This window comes from Sciurus vulgaris, assembly GCF_902686455.1.
Source record: "Sciurus vulgaris genome assembly, chromosome: 9".
Classification (NCBI taxonomy): Eukaryota; Metazoa; Chordata; class Mammalia; order Rodentia; family Sciuridae; genus Sciurus; species Sciurus vulgaris.
The window spans coordinates 73094952-73110571 of record NC_136469.1 but is presented as its reverse complement, the minus strand read 5'-3'; the positions used below and the strand labels follow the sequence as shown (position 1 = coordinate 73110571).

At 39.0% G+C, this 15620-nt stretch overlaps 1 protein-coding gene across 2 annotated transcripts; it reads left to right on the top strand.

Annotated features, from left to right (window-relative positions):
* Nucleotides 1-6767: 6767 nt before the first annotated feature.
* On the top strand, nucleotides 6768-15275 carry DMP1 (dentin matrix acidic phosphoprotein 1; the record flags this gene model as incomplete). 2 transcript variants are annotated; one of them, XM_079153520.1, is made up of 5 exons in its annotated part: nucleotides 6768-6821; nucleotides 7412-7459; nucleotides 10091-10123; nucleotides 10303-10350; nucleotides 13767-15275. In XM_079153520.1, the coding sequence occupies 5 exons, from the start codon at nucleotides 6768-6770 to the stop codon at nucleotides 15117-15119; spliced, it is 1536 nt and encodes a 511-aa protein (XP_079009646.1). In that variant the 3' UTR covers nucleotides 15120-15275. The 2 variants fall into 2 exon arrangements, with proteins under 2 accessions (XP_079009646.1, XP_079009647.1); XM_079153521.1 differs by lacking the exon at nucleotides 10303-10350.
* Nucleotides 15276-15620: the final 345 nt, after the last annotated feature.

The window sequence follows — 15620 nt, the reverse complement described above, 5'->3', positions numbered from 1 at the left end:
CTATTTTTGGGTTCTATTCTTTTCACAACCATTAGATAGACATCCTCTTGCTTCACTCTGCTTATTCCCGTTTGACACCGTGTAGGTGGTTTGTCTCTGGCCACCTTGCCGGGAGTTTGTGGGTATAAGGTGACAGGGAGGGTGGTTACTCACTACAATAATGGCTTCAACACTTCCTCAGCTCCCTATAGTGCATTCTTATCCTCATATAAAGAGGTAGAAACTGTATTTTCCTTTTGAATCTTGGATGGCCTTGTAACCGATTTGACCACTAGAATGGACAGAAAGTAACATTCTGGACAACTCTTGGGCCTCAGCCACAATTTTGTAAGAAGGCTCAGCTGTAAGGACAGGATCTGTAAAGAATGGAAATGCTTGGGATAACAGCTCCCAGACAACAACCCTGTGAAGGAGTCATCTTGATGTTCCAACCCTCATGAGTCCCCCGCTGGTTGTGGACCTATCTAAAATACTAGTTATTTTATGATATAAGGCAATGGAGTAGCTTCTAATATAGCAATAGGAAGTAGAACACCGAGTTTTGTTATAAAAAATGCCCAGAGATTTTAGTTTTGTTATCTAGTTACTCCTCTATTTTTATGTGGGGATTTGGAGAGAGTTTCAAACACTGTCCTGTAACACCCTCCGCCCAAATCTTTCCAGAATCCACTCTGACATAAGATTATACAGTTCTTCGAGGATAGACCTCAGTCAAGACCCATGAAACCACCAGAGAGTATAATTCAGAACACAGGGAATTTATAGCTTCCCATATGAACTTTGACTTTCTAATCAACTCTATATGAAAATATACTCCACTCATTTTCTGCCCCCTCACTCCTTGTTGCAATACTGAATAAGTTCACAATCCAGATATTTGACATTAGTTCTATGGATAAAGTTGAGTGCTGCAGTTTTCTTAGTCCAGATTGCTAAAAGTATCAATTAAAAATTTTAATAATCATAAAAACATAAAAAGAGAGTGAGTCATGTGTGCACTGCAGGTAAACTAATAACATAACTAATTCAGAAAGTGATCCATTCAGTCACTTTTCAAAAAGTATTGATTGAGTGCTTATTATGATCCAGGGACTGTCTGAGGTATTAGGGTACCAGGTATGTACCCTGAACAGAACAAACATTCCTACCCTGAGGAATGAAAGTCCATTGTCTTATATTCTTAAATGTTTGTTCAGTGGTCATCCTCTTGTTACTTAAAGCATGTCCTTGGAGGGTGATGCCAAACCCACTTTCAGATCCCCTTGACAATCTTCGGCATTCTCCCTGGAAAGAGTTCTGGTAAATATCACTGGGTTCATTTCATCACATTTCTGGTGATGGCCCAGAGTCCCTTGAAAATCTGTTTACCTGGATGCTATTTACCTAGTATTTTCCTTTTTCCAATTCTGATTTCAAAGTGTTACCCAAACATGGCAAGTAGTTTGGAAGGAAAATTAAAGTGATAAAAAGATTTAAATCCTTTCTCTTGTTGTTGTTAAAAAAAAAAAAAAAAAAAAAGCTAATTAGGCAAGGTACTTAAACACTTCCAATTATCATAAAATTGTACACTTCCTTATATTATTAAGAGCTTGGGGTTTTTGTACCCCAGTGGAGGAAGAGGAAATAAGTAATAGTGGTAGTTAAAGACGAAAAAAGAAGGAATAAAAACCCATAGTCTCAACACCCACAATTTAAGAAAATCTAGTATTTTAGTAACTTCCCTCATGTACTACCTGGAAATTTACATTAACAGGAAACTTTCTATCCACCTCTGACTCTACTTTTCCCATCCTTGGGTCTACTGGGATCTGTTAGTGGGCGGAAGACATTGTCATTGTTTATAATGTTCATAATCCTGCATGGATGTGAATGACATATATTTAGAAATCAAAATAAAGCTTTAGGAAGATCTTCAATTTAATGGAAACTAGTCTAGTCATTTGGGAACCACAAGAGCTTTTTAGGGAAAACCTATCTCTGCCAGCTGGAGGAAGTGTGGGTGTATGGGGTCCCCATGATACCTGTGATGTCAGTCACCGCCAGCCTGAGGCTGATTGGCTCTGAAGAGCTGCAGCAGAGTTTAAATTCCTGCACCATCAGAGAAGTGTTCAGAATAGCAACCCCAGAGTGGCTTCAGTGAGATTTCCTCTGTGAGAACTTCAATCAGTTTTTTGAAACTTTTTGGAAAAGACTTGGTGAACTTAAAAGGGTAAGGCTCTTTCATCATTCAAAAGTGTTAAATGACTTTTGTATGTTAAATGTGTAAGTATTTTTGAGGGGCATTATGCTTTGCTGAGAAAGGTGGAGGACAGCTGAAGTTTAGATAAAAATGCTTTCTACGTTTATATCTTGCTAATGCCATAGTAAAAAATGATATTAAAATGATGGAGTAAGTCAATAGAGTCAGGTGTTTTTTATTTTTTGGAAATGCTCCAATAAGATCTGTTCATAGTGTTTCTGAAAGGAGAATTTCACTGAACAGGAGACTGATGGAAGGTCATTTCAAAGTTTAGCTTTAATTAGCAAAACAAACTTTTACATGTAGGCTTTCTGGATATGAAGATGCGAAAGAATCTACACTAGGCTGACAGGACTTTCAAAATACAGTCTTTTCAATCAAAACCATTTTATATTGTTCATCTAGAAAGCATCCAGCAATATTCATTATGAACTAGATAAGTAATTGGAAGTATGTGCTAAGATCACTGAAATGACCCAAGGTTGTGAAACGGCAAGGTGTTTCTGCTGGTTGGCTGGGTCTTCATGTTAGCATAATGCTTTGTGTGTAGTCAGAATTCTGTAAATGTTGAATATGATTGTCTTTTAAAAGATTTTCTGGTGCAGAAGACTTAGGTATGAACTCTCCATGTTATTTTTACTTGCTGCATTTACTCCACTTTTGCCTTGGTAGCATGAGTATCTGTCCTCCACATCAGAGAGGGGAGCTGGGTCAGGCCGTGCATTCTGCATGTCACCTACCAGATCCCATGTGTAATTTCAATATTTCGAGCAAGCTGTCTTCTTCAAGAGCAATAATTTCTGGTTAGTTAAACTCTTAGTTCAACCAAGGTTCATATAGATTATCCTCCTTTACAACTCTGTTGATTAAAAACATGTGAACAAGCATTTTCTAAAGAACATTATTATCATCCTGCAAATTGTGATGTGGGTCAGTGTGTCTCAGATGCTTAGGGTCCTTCCCAATCTACATTTGGGACGCCTCTGGGTTATTTCACTGCAATTGAAGGCACATAACATTGAATTGATTGTAATCAACTGCAAGAGAATTACAACAGGAAAGAATGAAATTTTTTATTGATTTATTTGTTTGGTTTTCTGAATTCCTGATAGAGTTCACATCTTGACCAAATTTCATTTTATTTTCAAAAGTAATAATGTAAAAAATCTTGCAGATTCTGGTTAGTTGGATTATGGAAGAATTTACTTTTGTAAGACCAGTTTATTATTATTATTATTATTTTTATACATTGCTGTACACTCGGCACCTAGAACAGCTCCTGGCACATTAAAACTGTTCTCGACAAATACTTGTTTATTGCTAATAAATAAAAACATTGTTCACAAATATTAATTTTTTTCCCATTAATTTTCTTGAGGATAACATGGCTAAAAAATTAAACAAGTTTAATATAACTGTTTTCCAAGGTGCAGAAGAGTCTATGATCTTTCAAACTTTTATTTTCTTCATTTGCCTTATTTCTTTCATTTCAGTTTATATAAAAGAAGACCTGTACTTTACATGTGAGTCTTAACTCTGAGGAAATCTCAGAACAGAACAGAACGGGTTTCCTTACTTGAGAACCCAGGCTTGGAATCTGAATCACATTTCCCTCCTCCAGATCACAGTTGTTTGGATCTTTTCAACTCTGGGAAAACAATTCAGAAAGGTTAAAAGTATTGCACTGACTTCCACACAGTGGGACCTCAGGATAAAGACATCGGTTTCCTCTTGTCACAGGCTCTTGCTGTAGAATGACAGCATACGAAATATAGAAAAGACATCAACCAATCAAAAAGAGCTTGGGATTCTGGATGCATAATTTTCAGGCTTGCAGCAATTTATTTATTATTTAGAAGAAGGTTATGGCTTATCTGCTTCTACTTGGATAGTAGCTACAAAGCTTATAGAAGTTTGGTGCTCTCATTTGAAAATGTACCTCACAAAAATACCATTATTCTTATAAAAATACTAATTGTAAACCTAATATAGGATTTAAAAATCTGATTTTCTTTAATGCTCGAGAGGAGTGGGCTTTATTCTTTGGGAGACAACATCAGCTGTCTGAGGACTCTTCGGTGTCTTTTACTTAACCAAGCTTCTATTTGGGAAATTATTGCTTTAGTTCATGGTGCTAGGTGGTATTTCTAAAAGCCTGAACAAGTTAGTGCATCTTCCTTATGTTTCACAATATCCTGTTCCTGAGAAATCTGAACACTGGAAGCATGCACTTCCTTAGCAAAAAAACTCCCACAACATTCACTGGTCAGAAGGGATGCATGGTGACATGTCCTCATATTTTAATTGTTAGATAATAGGTAAGCTAAAAAGAACTTTTTGTAGGGAAGTTATAAGAGAACTCAGTAGTCATTCACCTTTTATCAAGGCTGGAATATATGCTAGTGCTCAGAGCATATGAAAGTTTAAATTCATTCTATTTAAATTTCATTTGGAACATTAAAATGTTGAGTTGACTAACTTTCATTTGATCTGAGAAGTTGAAACCATTTACCTGTAGTTCTTCTGAGAATATTGTATTTGGGAAAATTTTAATTTCTTGAAGAATGAATCTAAAAAAATCTTTAAAAAATGTTGTTACTGTGGGAACTAAAGGGAAATAATATCTGTTGAATTGGGACTTGTTTCAGGTGCAGTTGGTAATTTTTATGAGTTCTTTTCAGTTGACACTAGGCAAAGGATTTAAGAAGAAATAAAAATAACATCAAAACATAAAAGACTGACATGTAACTTACTGAATTAGAATAAAGAAAATAATATAAATTAAGAATAGTTTTCTGAGTGGGGATAATACTCATAAAATAAGAGGCTCTGACAATTTGAATGTGAAAATATCCCTTATCCTTATCTTAAGATTTCTATTATTTTATTAAACAAATTGAATATGAGTAGATTAGTCTTGAGCTCAATGTTTCAGACATGGTTCAGCATATTCAAATATTGAGCAGAAAGTTCTTCTTTTTGAGAACAAGGGTTAAAATCAGTAGAAGCACTTTAAAATCAAACATAATCCTCTGCTCATTGGACTGATTTTATTTTATTCTGTGATTTGTGCATTGGTATTTAAAAAAAAGTTTTCCTAGGTAATACTAATATATAGCTAGGGTGAGAATCTTTGATGACTCTTTTGTCAATAGTTCAGTATAAGTTTAATATTTAAAGAAAAAAATCAACAAATGTGAAGTCTGAAATAAACTTGCAGGATTTAAAAAAAGTATACCTGTGGAAGCACATTAGACAAATATGTTAGATCAGCTTTTAGGGATTTCTACTACAGAGCAAATGATTTTCATTTAAATCTTTTTGATAACTTTTCACATTAGCATCCAGAAGGTCTATTTTTAGATATAGAACAAATTGTTTTTAGAATCATCAGTTCTTGAAGTGTGAAATGAAGCTACCTCCCAGAAAGATGCAGTTTGACTTGGCATGTTTCTCTCAGCATGATTCACAAGTATATCCCAAACCTCTAATCTTCCCTAGATCCTTCAGTGCTGAGAATGACACCCAAGAGAATTTAGCATAGTCACGTATAATGTATGACTAACTGTATCACAGTGGATATTAAGAGCTTTCTGGAGCTGTAATATGAAGCCTGCCACAGTATATCTTTTGCAGATCAAGAAGAAAATACAAAAGCAATTTATTTTGTCTAGACATCATTATGCTTTATAAATGCGACTTAGAAGTCTGTGTGTGTGTGTGTGTGTGTGTGTGTGTGTGTGTGTGTGTGTTATGTGTGTACAGATTCCCACCACCTATCAATGATGTCAATAAATGAGTGATTTAGGGGGATTTGCTTGGCTAGGTTGCTCTGCCTTACCAAGCTGCAGAAATATAGTGAAAGTGAACATTTCTCTGTTCCCTTTCCTTTCCTTTATTTTTTTCCATTCATCACATTTTATGTGTTAGTGAAGAAGTGTTTTTAGACTTCCTCATTGAAAGTTTTCAGTTTGTCTCATAAGGGTGACGTTTTAGTTTATTTTTTAAAAATAGCTCTATGGAGATGTAATTTGCATAACAAATACATATCCTATTTGAAGGATAAGTTTCCTGGGTTTTGGTATATTGAGTGAAGCAACTTTCACCATGATCACTTTTTGAATATTTACACCACCTGCGAAAGATATCCTGCATATCTTATCCACCATTCCACAACTCACTGTCCCAAGCCTGAGCAACCACTAATCTAGTTTCTATTCCATGGATCTGCCTATTCCAGACATCTCATATAAAAGGCATGTGGTCTTTTATGTCTGGCTTCTTTCACTTGCATTATGTTTTCAAGGTTCTTCTACCTTGTAACATTGATCACTGCTTTGCTATTTTTATGGCCGAATAATATTCCATTGTATGGATATAGTACATTTCTTTATTAATTCATCAGTTGATGAGTATGTTTGGCTTTTTTTAATAGGAAGAAACTTAAAAAGTTGAAGGTCCTTGATTTCTTTAGCCTGGTATAAAACTTCTATGTCCTTCATTACAGGTAGAGGCATCACACCCAACTATGAAGACTGGCATCCTGATTATGTTCCTTTGGGGGTTATCCTGTGCTCTCCCAGTAAGTGTCAGAGTCGGGGCACATGAACTTACATACCTTTAAATATAAAATTCCACAATTTTCATTGGCTGTGAGCCCAAGTGACTGAGTATATTCCAGTCTGATGATCATAGTAGTTTGTTAGAAAGTCGTTTTCTTTGTAATATCCAAGTTATTTCTTATTTTGTTCAGTTAACCCAATAGTTATTAATGACCAATAACTCATTTTCCCACAATAAGCAGTGATTCTCAAAGTGTCACCCAGACCTGCAGAGTCAGGATCTGCTAGTGCTTAGTTAGAAATGCAAATTTTGAGGTCGTACTATATATCTACTAATTTAGACATTATCGGAATGGGACACAGCCATCTGTCTTTTAACAAGGTGTCTAGGTGATCCTGATGCAGACTAAAATTTGACTATCACTGATCCTAAGTATACATCATGTTAACTGCTGCTTTGGAAGTTTCTCACTATTTATTTATTTTTGTGGTGCTGGAGATCGAACCCAGGGCCTTACACAAGCTAGGCAAGTGCTCTGCTCTTGAGCCAGACCCTCAGCCCTCTTGGAGGTTTCTCTGTGGGTTAACTAGGAATCCTGATTTTTCCTAGGTAGCCAGGTATCAAAATACTGAAACTGAGAGCTCTGAAGAATGGAAGGTGAGTATACATATTACTTTTTGAAAGATTTAATTTAAATATATGATTGGAATGACCAAATGCTGAAATTGCTAGTGCATTATGACCATATTAATAGACTGAGTGCAATTTTTAGTCATATCAAAAAATAATGCTTCAATTCCAGCTTAATAGTGTAATTTGGTGAGGAGCATCTTTTTCTTTCAGCTTTATTCTTACCGTAGATGTGTGGAGTAGTGCAAGGGGGTGAATAACAATGAAAGAAGACAGTCCATGAGAGATTAGGATTTGAAATCTGTTTAAATGGGAGATGTCTCATAGGCAGGAAGTCAAGTCCAATGAGGTGAGAAAAGAAAGAAGAATGAGAGGATACTGGAGTGTTTGGAATGAAGGTGATGCTTTTGATGTTGAACTCTCCATAACCCAGGAGTTAGTAATTCTCAATAACACAAGAATCATTGCCAGGCATGTTTCTGAGGACTATGTTTAGAATTTCTTATTTTTGCAACAACTCAATGGATTAGACATCATATTTTAGTTCCATTTTACAGATGAGAAAACTGAGGCACAGAGAGTAATGTAGTCCGTCTAAGTTACATGGCTAATACATATTAGAACCACACTGAATTTATGCCCTTGGCTCCAGAATCTACATTCTTACCCAGGGTGACATGGCCCTTTAAGGAAGTGTGTCAGGTAGGTCTAGGATGTCTCTAAATTCTTAAGACTGACAGTAGAAGTAAGGGTTAAGATCTTACTCTAAGTCAGAGCCTTTTGCTCAATACTTTGTTTCTTGCTGTCTTTTGCAAATGATACAACTTGGGCACAGTGCTTTTGGTGGTGGCCAACTAATGTCAGAGGCCTGCTGTGGGGTTCTGCCCCTGCCTTGGACTAGGATAGACATTGCAGGGTGTATTAGGACTTTCATGGGAGAAGTCCATAGGCTGGCTAATTTAAAAGCAGTCACTGTAGATCCTCTCTCTCATTTAACCAGAGACTCACAAACATGCCTTGATCTCAAGTCTAGCCTTGGCATGAGAAAAATACCCCATGTCTTGCTCTCTTCTACCCATTAATTCCAAATGATAACTGACTAGAGTGGAGTTTGCCATTGTACCTGCCTGCAGTATCAGAGAGCAAAGGCAAATGATTACAGCTCCCTTCTCGGAGACATCCCCAGCCCAGCACTGCTGAGAGGCATGTTGAAGACATGCAAAAGCAGCACCCCCCTGCTCTAGGTGTGCCACATAGAACCTTGTCCAGCTCAAAGGAAAGAGGAGAAGAGATGTGGGGTGCGAGGGGCTGGAGGTGAGACAGAAGTTACTCAGGCATTCCTTTTTAATTTTAACTTTTTATTAGAACTTTATAGTTGTACATAGTAATTGTGTTCATCCTGACAAGCTCATATATGCATGGAATTTGATCCCCCTTTACTCTCCTGTCCTTTCCCTCTCCCATTCTCCTTCCTCTTCTTTTCTTATCCCTTTTTTTTTTTTTTTTATATTTGATTGGTTATTTTTACTTGTGCATAAAGGTGAAATTCCCTGTGATATATAAGCACGTAATATTATTCTTAAGAATTCATTCTGATTCATTCTGCACTGCTTCCTTTAGTGCCTCTCTCTGCCTCTTGGTCTCCTTCTTCTACTATGATCTTCCCTTTATCTTTATGTTATCCATTATTCAGATATTCTTATAGTTCTCATGAGACTAAGGAAAGTGAAATAAATCACAACTGTGAATTTCAGATTTAGCATTTGATTTTAATATCAGTGCTTTTCAGTGACTCAAGAAAGATTTAATGGCTTTATCAGTTCGATTTTGTCTACTATTGAATTTGACAGGGGGGATGTTCTCAAAATGTATTGTTTCTTTAGTTTATATCACATTGACTAGTCCTCAAGATGCTTTCATAGGTATTAGCCAATCCCATCCTCACAGTGACCTTGCAAGTTAAGCATCGTGGGTGTTTTCCTAATTTATGAATAAGAAACTGACAGGTGTATTGAATTGCCCACCCTCATATAGAGTAACAGACCATTCCAGCTTACATGGGTCTTAAGGGTCTCCCAGAACACATGACTTTCAGTGCTAACACCGGGATGGTTGGCTTGGAGAACTGAAACCAAAATCAATGAGTTCACTGAGACTAAACTCTGGGTTGTGAGATTCAATGTTATTATCCTATGTTATAGTTGCTCTAAATTGTAAGAACTTCAAAGAAAGTATACGTATATATGTATGTGTGTGTATACCTGTATATGTATATATATATGTGCATATATATTATATATATATATCTGTATATATACAGGTGTATAGCAGTGTACACACACACATATATATATAATACATATATATATAATATACATATACATACACACCACATATATATACATGTATACCTATCTATATAGTTGTAAATGCAGCATCAGATATACAAAAATCTTCTGGGTGTTTTAGGTCTTTTCAGGCTAATAGTCATGTTACCTTCGTTTTCCCATACAACTTCATTATTAGTTATGTAAGTTATAAAATGTGTACCAAAAAACTTTAAAAAAATCACCTAAAATTATTCCAAATATTTGCAATGATGTAATCCATCTATGAAAGAGTAATTTGTTTTCCTTTCTTTTTTTTTTTTTCTGTCAGGATCATTTGGCTCAGTCACCAACACCACCCACGGTAACTATCTCTTTTATTTTTGTCATAAACATGTCATGAAGTAACTTCAACACTCTTTTCATTGCCTTTTACCATTTTGAAAGTAGTAAATACAAACTTTAAGCAATTGATGTGGGTCATATTTTTTTCTTTCCTGAGGAATTACTAAAAGGAAAACAAACATTTATTTTCCCTTTCAGGAGAACAGTGAGTCATCAGAAGAAAGTAAAGTTAGCTCAGAGGAACAGGTAATTAAACGGGCCTTGCTTGACTTCTTTGGCTACTTAGGAATTGAAGGAAATGATGGTAGATTAAATGACCTGAAAACAGTTCTAAATATAATATTTTCTAACCATTGGCTATGCTGGCTAAATAGTCCCATAAAATGAGAAAGGAAAAATGAGTGGGGAGAATTCAAATGTGGACATGCTGTTCATTCCATTTTTACCATCTGAGATATTGTGGTCCTAAATGTCCCTCCTAGTTAAAAAAAAAAAAAAATCTTGTATGTGCACACACCAATGGTTATTAGGTCTGTTAGACAGTACTAGCTCACTCAATAATCTGAAATATTTCTTTTACAATTAGAGCAGTTCAGGAAAGGAGAGGGAAACTATTCTGGCTCACATGAGGTGCCACTGGGCCGGGCGTGCTCTTCCATGTCAAGAACACATTGAGGAGAGGAGAGGAGAAGAGAAGAGAGGAGCGTTGTGGGGAAGCAGCTTGAGAAGAGCTGCTATAGCAATGACTTTCTTAATTTCATCTTTGCTCCTGGGGGTTAAAAAAGCAGTCTTAGTTTATATGTCTTTATTAAGAAATTCACTTCTTAAATTTTTTTTTGAGACTGAATGTTATTACTTTTTAAGCTGTCTTATTTTTTTACTTATTCATTTATTTATTTTTGTAGTGCTAGGGTTTTAGCCCAAGGACTCACATGTGCTAGGCAAGTGCTCTGACACTGAGCTACATCCCCAGCCCTGTCCTATCACTATGACCAAACTCAACCCAGTACGGGGTCCAGAGACTTCAGGAATGTTGTTTTTCCCTGAAACTTCCACCCACATTGCTATACTCAGCCAGTGTCGTAAGATGAATTATCAGACTATTTAACCCCAATCTACTAATGGTTTGTCAGAAGAACATTCTAGAAGTTAAAAGCATAGAGTTGGGGAAATGATTTTCCTGAAGACTTTGTGATTTATCACCTTAAAGTTCTCAAGCAAGGGTTACAACTGCTTGAGAAGGGCATGATGTGTGCTCGGTAAGGTAGGGTGGGCTAAACCCACACATTTCCACCATACCAGTGCAGAATTCTATAGAATCTAGATTTTTTTGGATCATTTTCTTCCCTTTTTTTTCATGTTGTTCATGTATCTTCCCCTCTAGCAGTGCAGATCTAGGTTATTGCAGATTTTCCCCTATACGCTTATAGTGGCCCTATAGGTTTCCAAAACCCTTTCTTTAAGGGGAGATCAATATTAGCAGTGCCCAAATCAGACACTAAGCAATCCTAGACCAAATAGCCCCTATGGGGACAATAACAAAATTGTCATAATAAACAAAATGTGTTCAAATGTTATCTTCGGTAAAACAAACAGGTTTGCAATAAGGTCTGAAGTTTCTAATGGAGGACAAAGAGGATGCAGAGGGATGTAGAATATGGCTTTTAATAGGATAAGAAAAGAATATACAGAAGTTCTAGAAAATAGAAAGGGTGAGAGTGTAATCAAAAGAAATCGGATGTTAGCATGCAAAAACGGGAGAAAGAGACTCTGAGGGAACAGGTAAACAAAAGGAAAAGAAAGCAAGAAAAGTAAAGAAATAAATTTTTTTAAAAAGGAGAAAAAAGAAAATCTACTGTATAACAGTCTTATACTAATGAAACCTCCCAGTGTTCAGTAGCCTGATGCATGAGAAGCACCTGACAATGAGCTTCAAGGCTCCAGCAGGCGTCTTGGGATGGGATTTGCCCCACCCGAAGATGGGAGCTCCGGCTTCCAGGATTATCCAAGATGGCTGCTCTGGCTTCGAAATGTGTTGGCAAATGGGGAGCTGCAGCTCAGGGGTGGACATGGTCAGCTGGAGGTCCTGGAGACAGGATGCAGTTGGTCCAACAGTGGTCCTGGAGGTCGGGTGTGTTTGGTGTGGTTGTGGGATCCAGGAGGCCGGGTGCAATCAGTTGGTCTGGGTTCCTGGTGATAGGGCACAGTCAATTGATCTGGGGGTCCTGGTGGCAGGGAGCAGTCAGTCGATGTGAGGGCCCCAGAGGCAGGGAGTGATCGGTCGGGCTGAGGGATCCTGGAGACGGGACTCAGTCAGTCCGGCCAGGGGTCCTACAGGGCCTGGCTGTTGTCTCAAAATGGTGGCAGCCACGTGTAATCAAACCTGCAGGTACTGTGACAGTGAACTTCCAGGCGACAGCAGGCAGCTGGTTCTCCACTGGTGGTCTGCGGTCAGTCTGCTGGCAGCTCTTGTCAGAAAGGCCGGGCGCGGAGCGGGGGTTGGAGCTCATGCCGGTGGCTCTGCTGTGCCATCACAGTTCCAGTACTTGGCGGCCCAGTGCAGAATTCTAGAACTGGGAAGAGATGGGAACATCATGCACTCCCAATGGGAACTCCAGACACTGCTCAGTGGGGACATGTGGCCAAAGAAAGAGAGAAAGAAAAAAGACAAACTTGACACATATGCTCTGTTGTAAAGAGAGCAGATTTTTCCAGGGCATTAATGTATGAAGACCCACTGTGCTCCCTTATCTGTGCAGAACATGTAGTTACTTTATTCATAGGATAATCTCTCTGACCTCACACTTAGAACCAAGCTGACTTGAGGGTTGTGCTAGTTTTGCCTTCTGAGACTTCACAGGCAATTCTCTACCTGTGCTCATGAGACAGGAACATGATTTGGGTGAGGTGTGTATATACCTTACTATGTTATTAAATTAATTAATTAATTAGTTTATTTTTAAATAGTTGTAGATGAACACAATACCTTTGTTTTATTTATTTTTATATGGTGCTGAGGATTGAACCCAGTGCCTCACACGTGCTAGACAAACACTCTACCACTGAGCCACAACCCCAAACCAATGTTTTATTTATTGATTTTTGAACTTAATGTTTCACCCTCTTGACCTAACACATTTTTTTTTTCAGCACAGAGTTGATTAGAAATAAAGGTCATTTTAAAATAACTGAATATTTTTAAAATTCTCATTTTAAACTAAACAATTCGATGGTTGAACATTATAAACTAACTCCTTGATTTACAATACTTTTCTGAGGGGCTAAAGTACAGCTGCAGAGCACTTGCCTAGCACAGAGAAGGCGCAGGGTTCCATTCTCAGCACTGCTAAAAAGAAAAAGGAAATTCTCTGAGTTTATTTAAGGAATCATATTTACAGTATGATTTAAGTTCTATAAATGTGATTTCCTGAAAGATCTTTGAGAAAAACTGCAGCATTGAATGAGGGGCACCTGTACAAAATGGGAGAGCATGTGTTTCAATCCCTCTTCCTTCCCATTTTAGCTCTGGTAGAGATGTTTCTAAACAGTAAAATCGACCCTAGGTTAGAGGAGGAAGGAAGTAGAAAAAGCATGAATAAGCACGAGGTAACTCCCTCCTTATCAGCTCCTAGAGTGACCTTGTTCCTTAACCCCCAATCCAGGCAAATGTGGACCCCAGTGACAGTGCCGAGCTGGAGGATGACCTGGGCGCTGACGATCGTCAGTATGTCTATAGACCAGCTGGCGGCCTCTCTAGAAGTACAGGAAAAGAAGGTGATAAAGACGATGATGAAGATGACAGTGGAGACGACACCTTCGGTGATGAGGACAATGGCCCATGGCCTGAGGAGAGAACAGGAGGTGGAATTTCCAGAGCCGATGGTGATGATTCTGCTGATGCCACACCATCCAGTGAAGAGAGCACCTCACCAGAGGACAGTGACCAAGACACCACCAGCGAGAGCAGGGACCTTGATCTCGAGGACGATGTGGGCAGCAGGCCTGGGGGAGAGGACTTCACTCAGGAGAGCGAGAGTGAGGAGCGCTGGGTGGGAGGTGGCAGTGAGGGGGAGAGTAGCCACGGCGATGGCTCTGAGTTTGACGACGAGGGAATGCAGAGCGATGACCCCGACAGCACTAGGAGTGAGAGGGGCAACTCCAGAATGAGCAGTGCTGGCGTCAAATCAAAAGAATCAAAAAGGGACAGTGAGCAGGTAAGCACTCAGAGTTCTGGGGAGAGTCAATTAGAGGAGTATCCCAGTAGGAAGTTTTTCAGAAAGTCTCGGATTTCTGAGGAAGATGGCGGAGGTGAGCTCAACGGTAGCAACACAATGGAAGAAGTCAAGAGTGACTCCGACTCCAAAGAGGCCGACCTCAGCCAATCCAGGGAGGACAGCAGGAGTGAGTCTCAAGAGGACAGCAAGGAGAGTCCGTCTCAGGAAGACAGTGAGAATGCACAGGAGCCCAGCAGTGAGTCCAGTCAGGAGGTTGACTTGGCCTCTCACGAAAGCAGCAGTGAGTCTCAGGAAGAGGTGGTGAGTGAGTCCAGGGGCGACAATCCAGATAATGTCAGTCGTGCAGGGGACCAGGAAGACAGTGACTCCAGCCAGGAGGACAGCCTGAATACATTCTCCAGTTCAGAGAGCGAATCCAGAGAAGAGCAAGCTGACGGTGAGTCCAATGAGAGCCTGAAACTCTCAGAGGAAAGCCCAGAGTCCAGCGAGGAGAACAGTTCCAGTCAGGAGGGTCTCCAGTCGCAGAGCGCCTCCACAGAGAGCCAGAGTGATGAAAGCCAGTCTGAGCAGGACAGCCAGTCTGAGGAAGAGGCTGACAGCGATTCCCAGGACAGCAGCAGGTCAAAAGAAGATAGCAACTCCACTGAGAGCACATCAAGCAGTGAGGAGGATGGCCAGCCCAAAAACATGGAGGGCGACAGCAGAAAATTAACAGTTGATGCTTATCACAACAAACCCATCGGGGACCAAGATGACAATGACTGCCAGGATGGCTACTAGCATCTGCTTTCCTAAGAAGTGGCTCTCACAGAAAGGACTTGTGGGAGCTTCAGAGTAGGGAAGATAGTACATCTGTAATTTATTTGTTTTTTGATCAGAAAGATAACCGAGATCATTTCTTTCTGAAAGGAATTGCTGGATATAACACTGGTTTCTAGAGTGACACCATTCCATAGAAGTTTAAATAACGTGGGATGCACCAAAATATACTCATTGAGACCAGAAGTAAGGAGAGATGTGCCTTATATCTCACAGTGGAATAGTTCCTAACTCATTAACCTGAGAGACAGTTATTGAGGTCCTGTTATGGCCCAGGTACTATGCTAGGTGCTGGGGGATGTAAAGAAGCTTCAAATTTGTTTCCTGCTCCTGAGGAGCTTATAGAAAGATATGCAATGCTCAAGAGTTAGAGGGATACGGAAGAGAATAACAGGAATGGTAACAATACACACGGTAAATGCCATAGCAGAGGTACAAACAAGATCTATGGAGTGCAGAAGG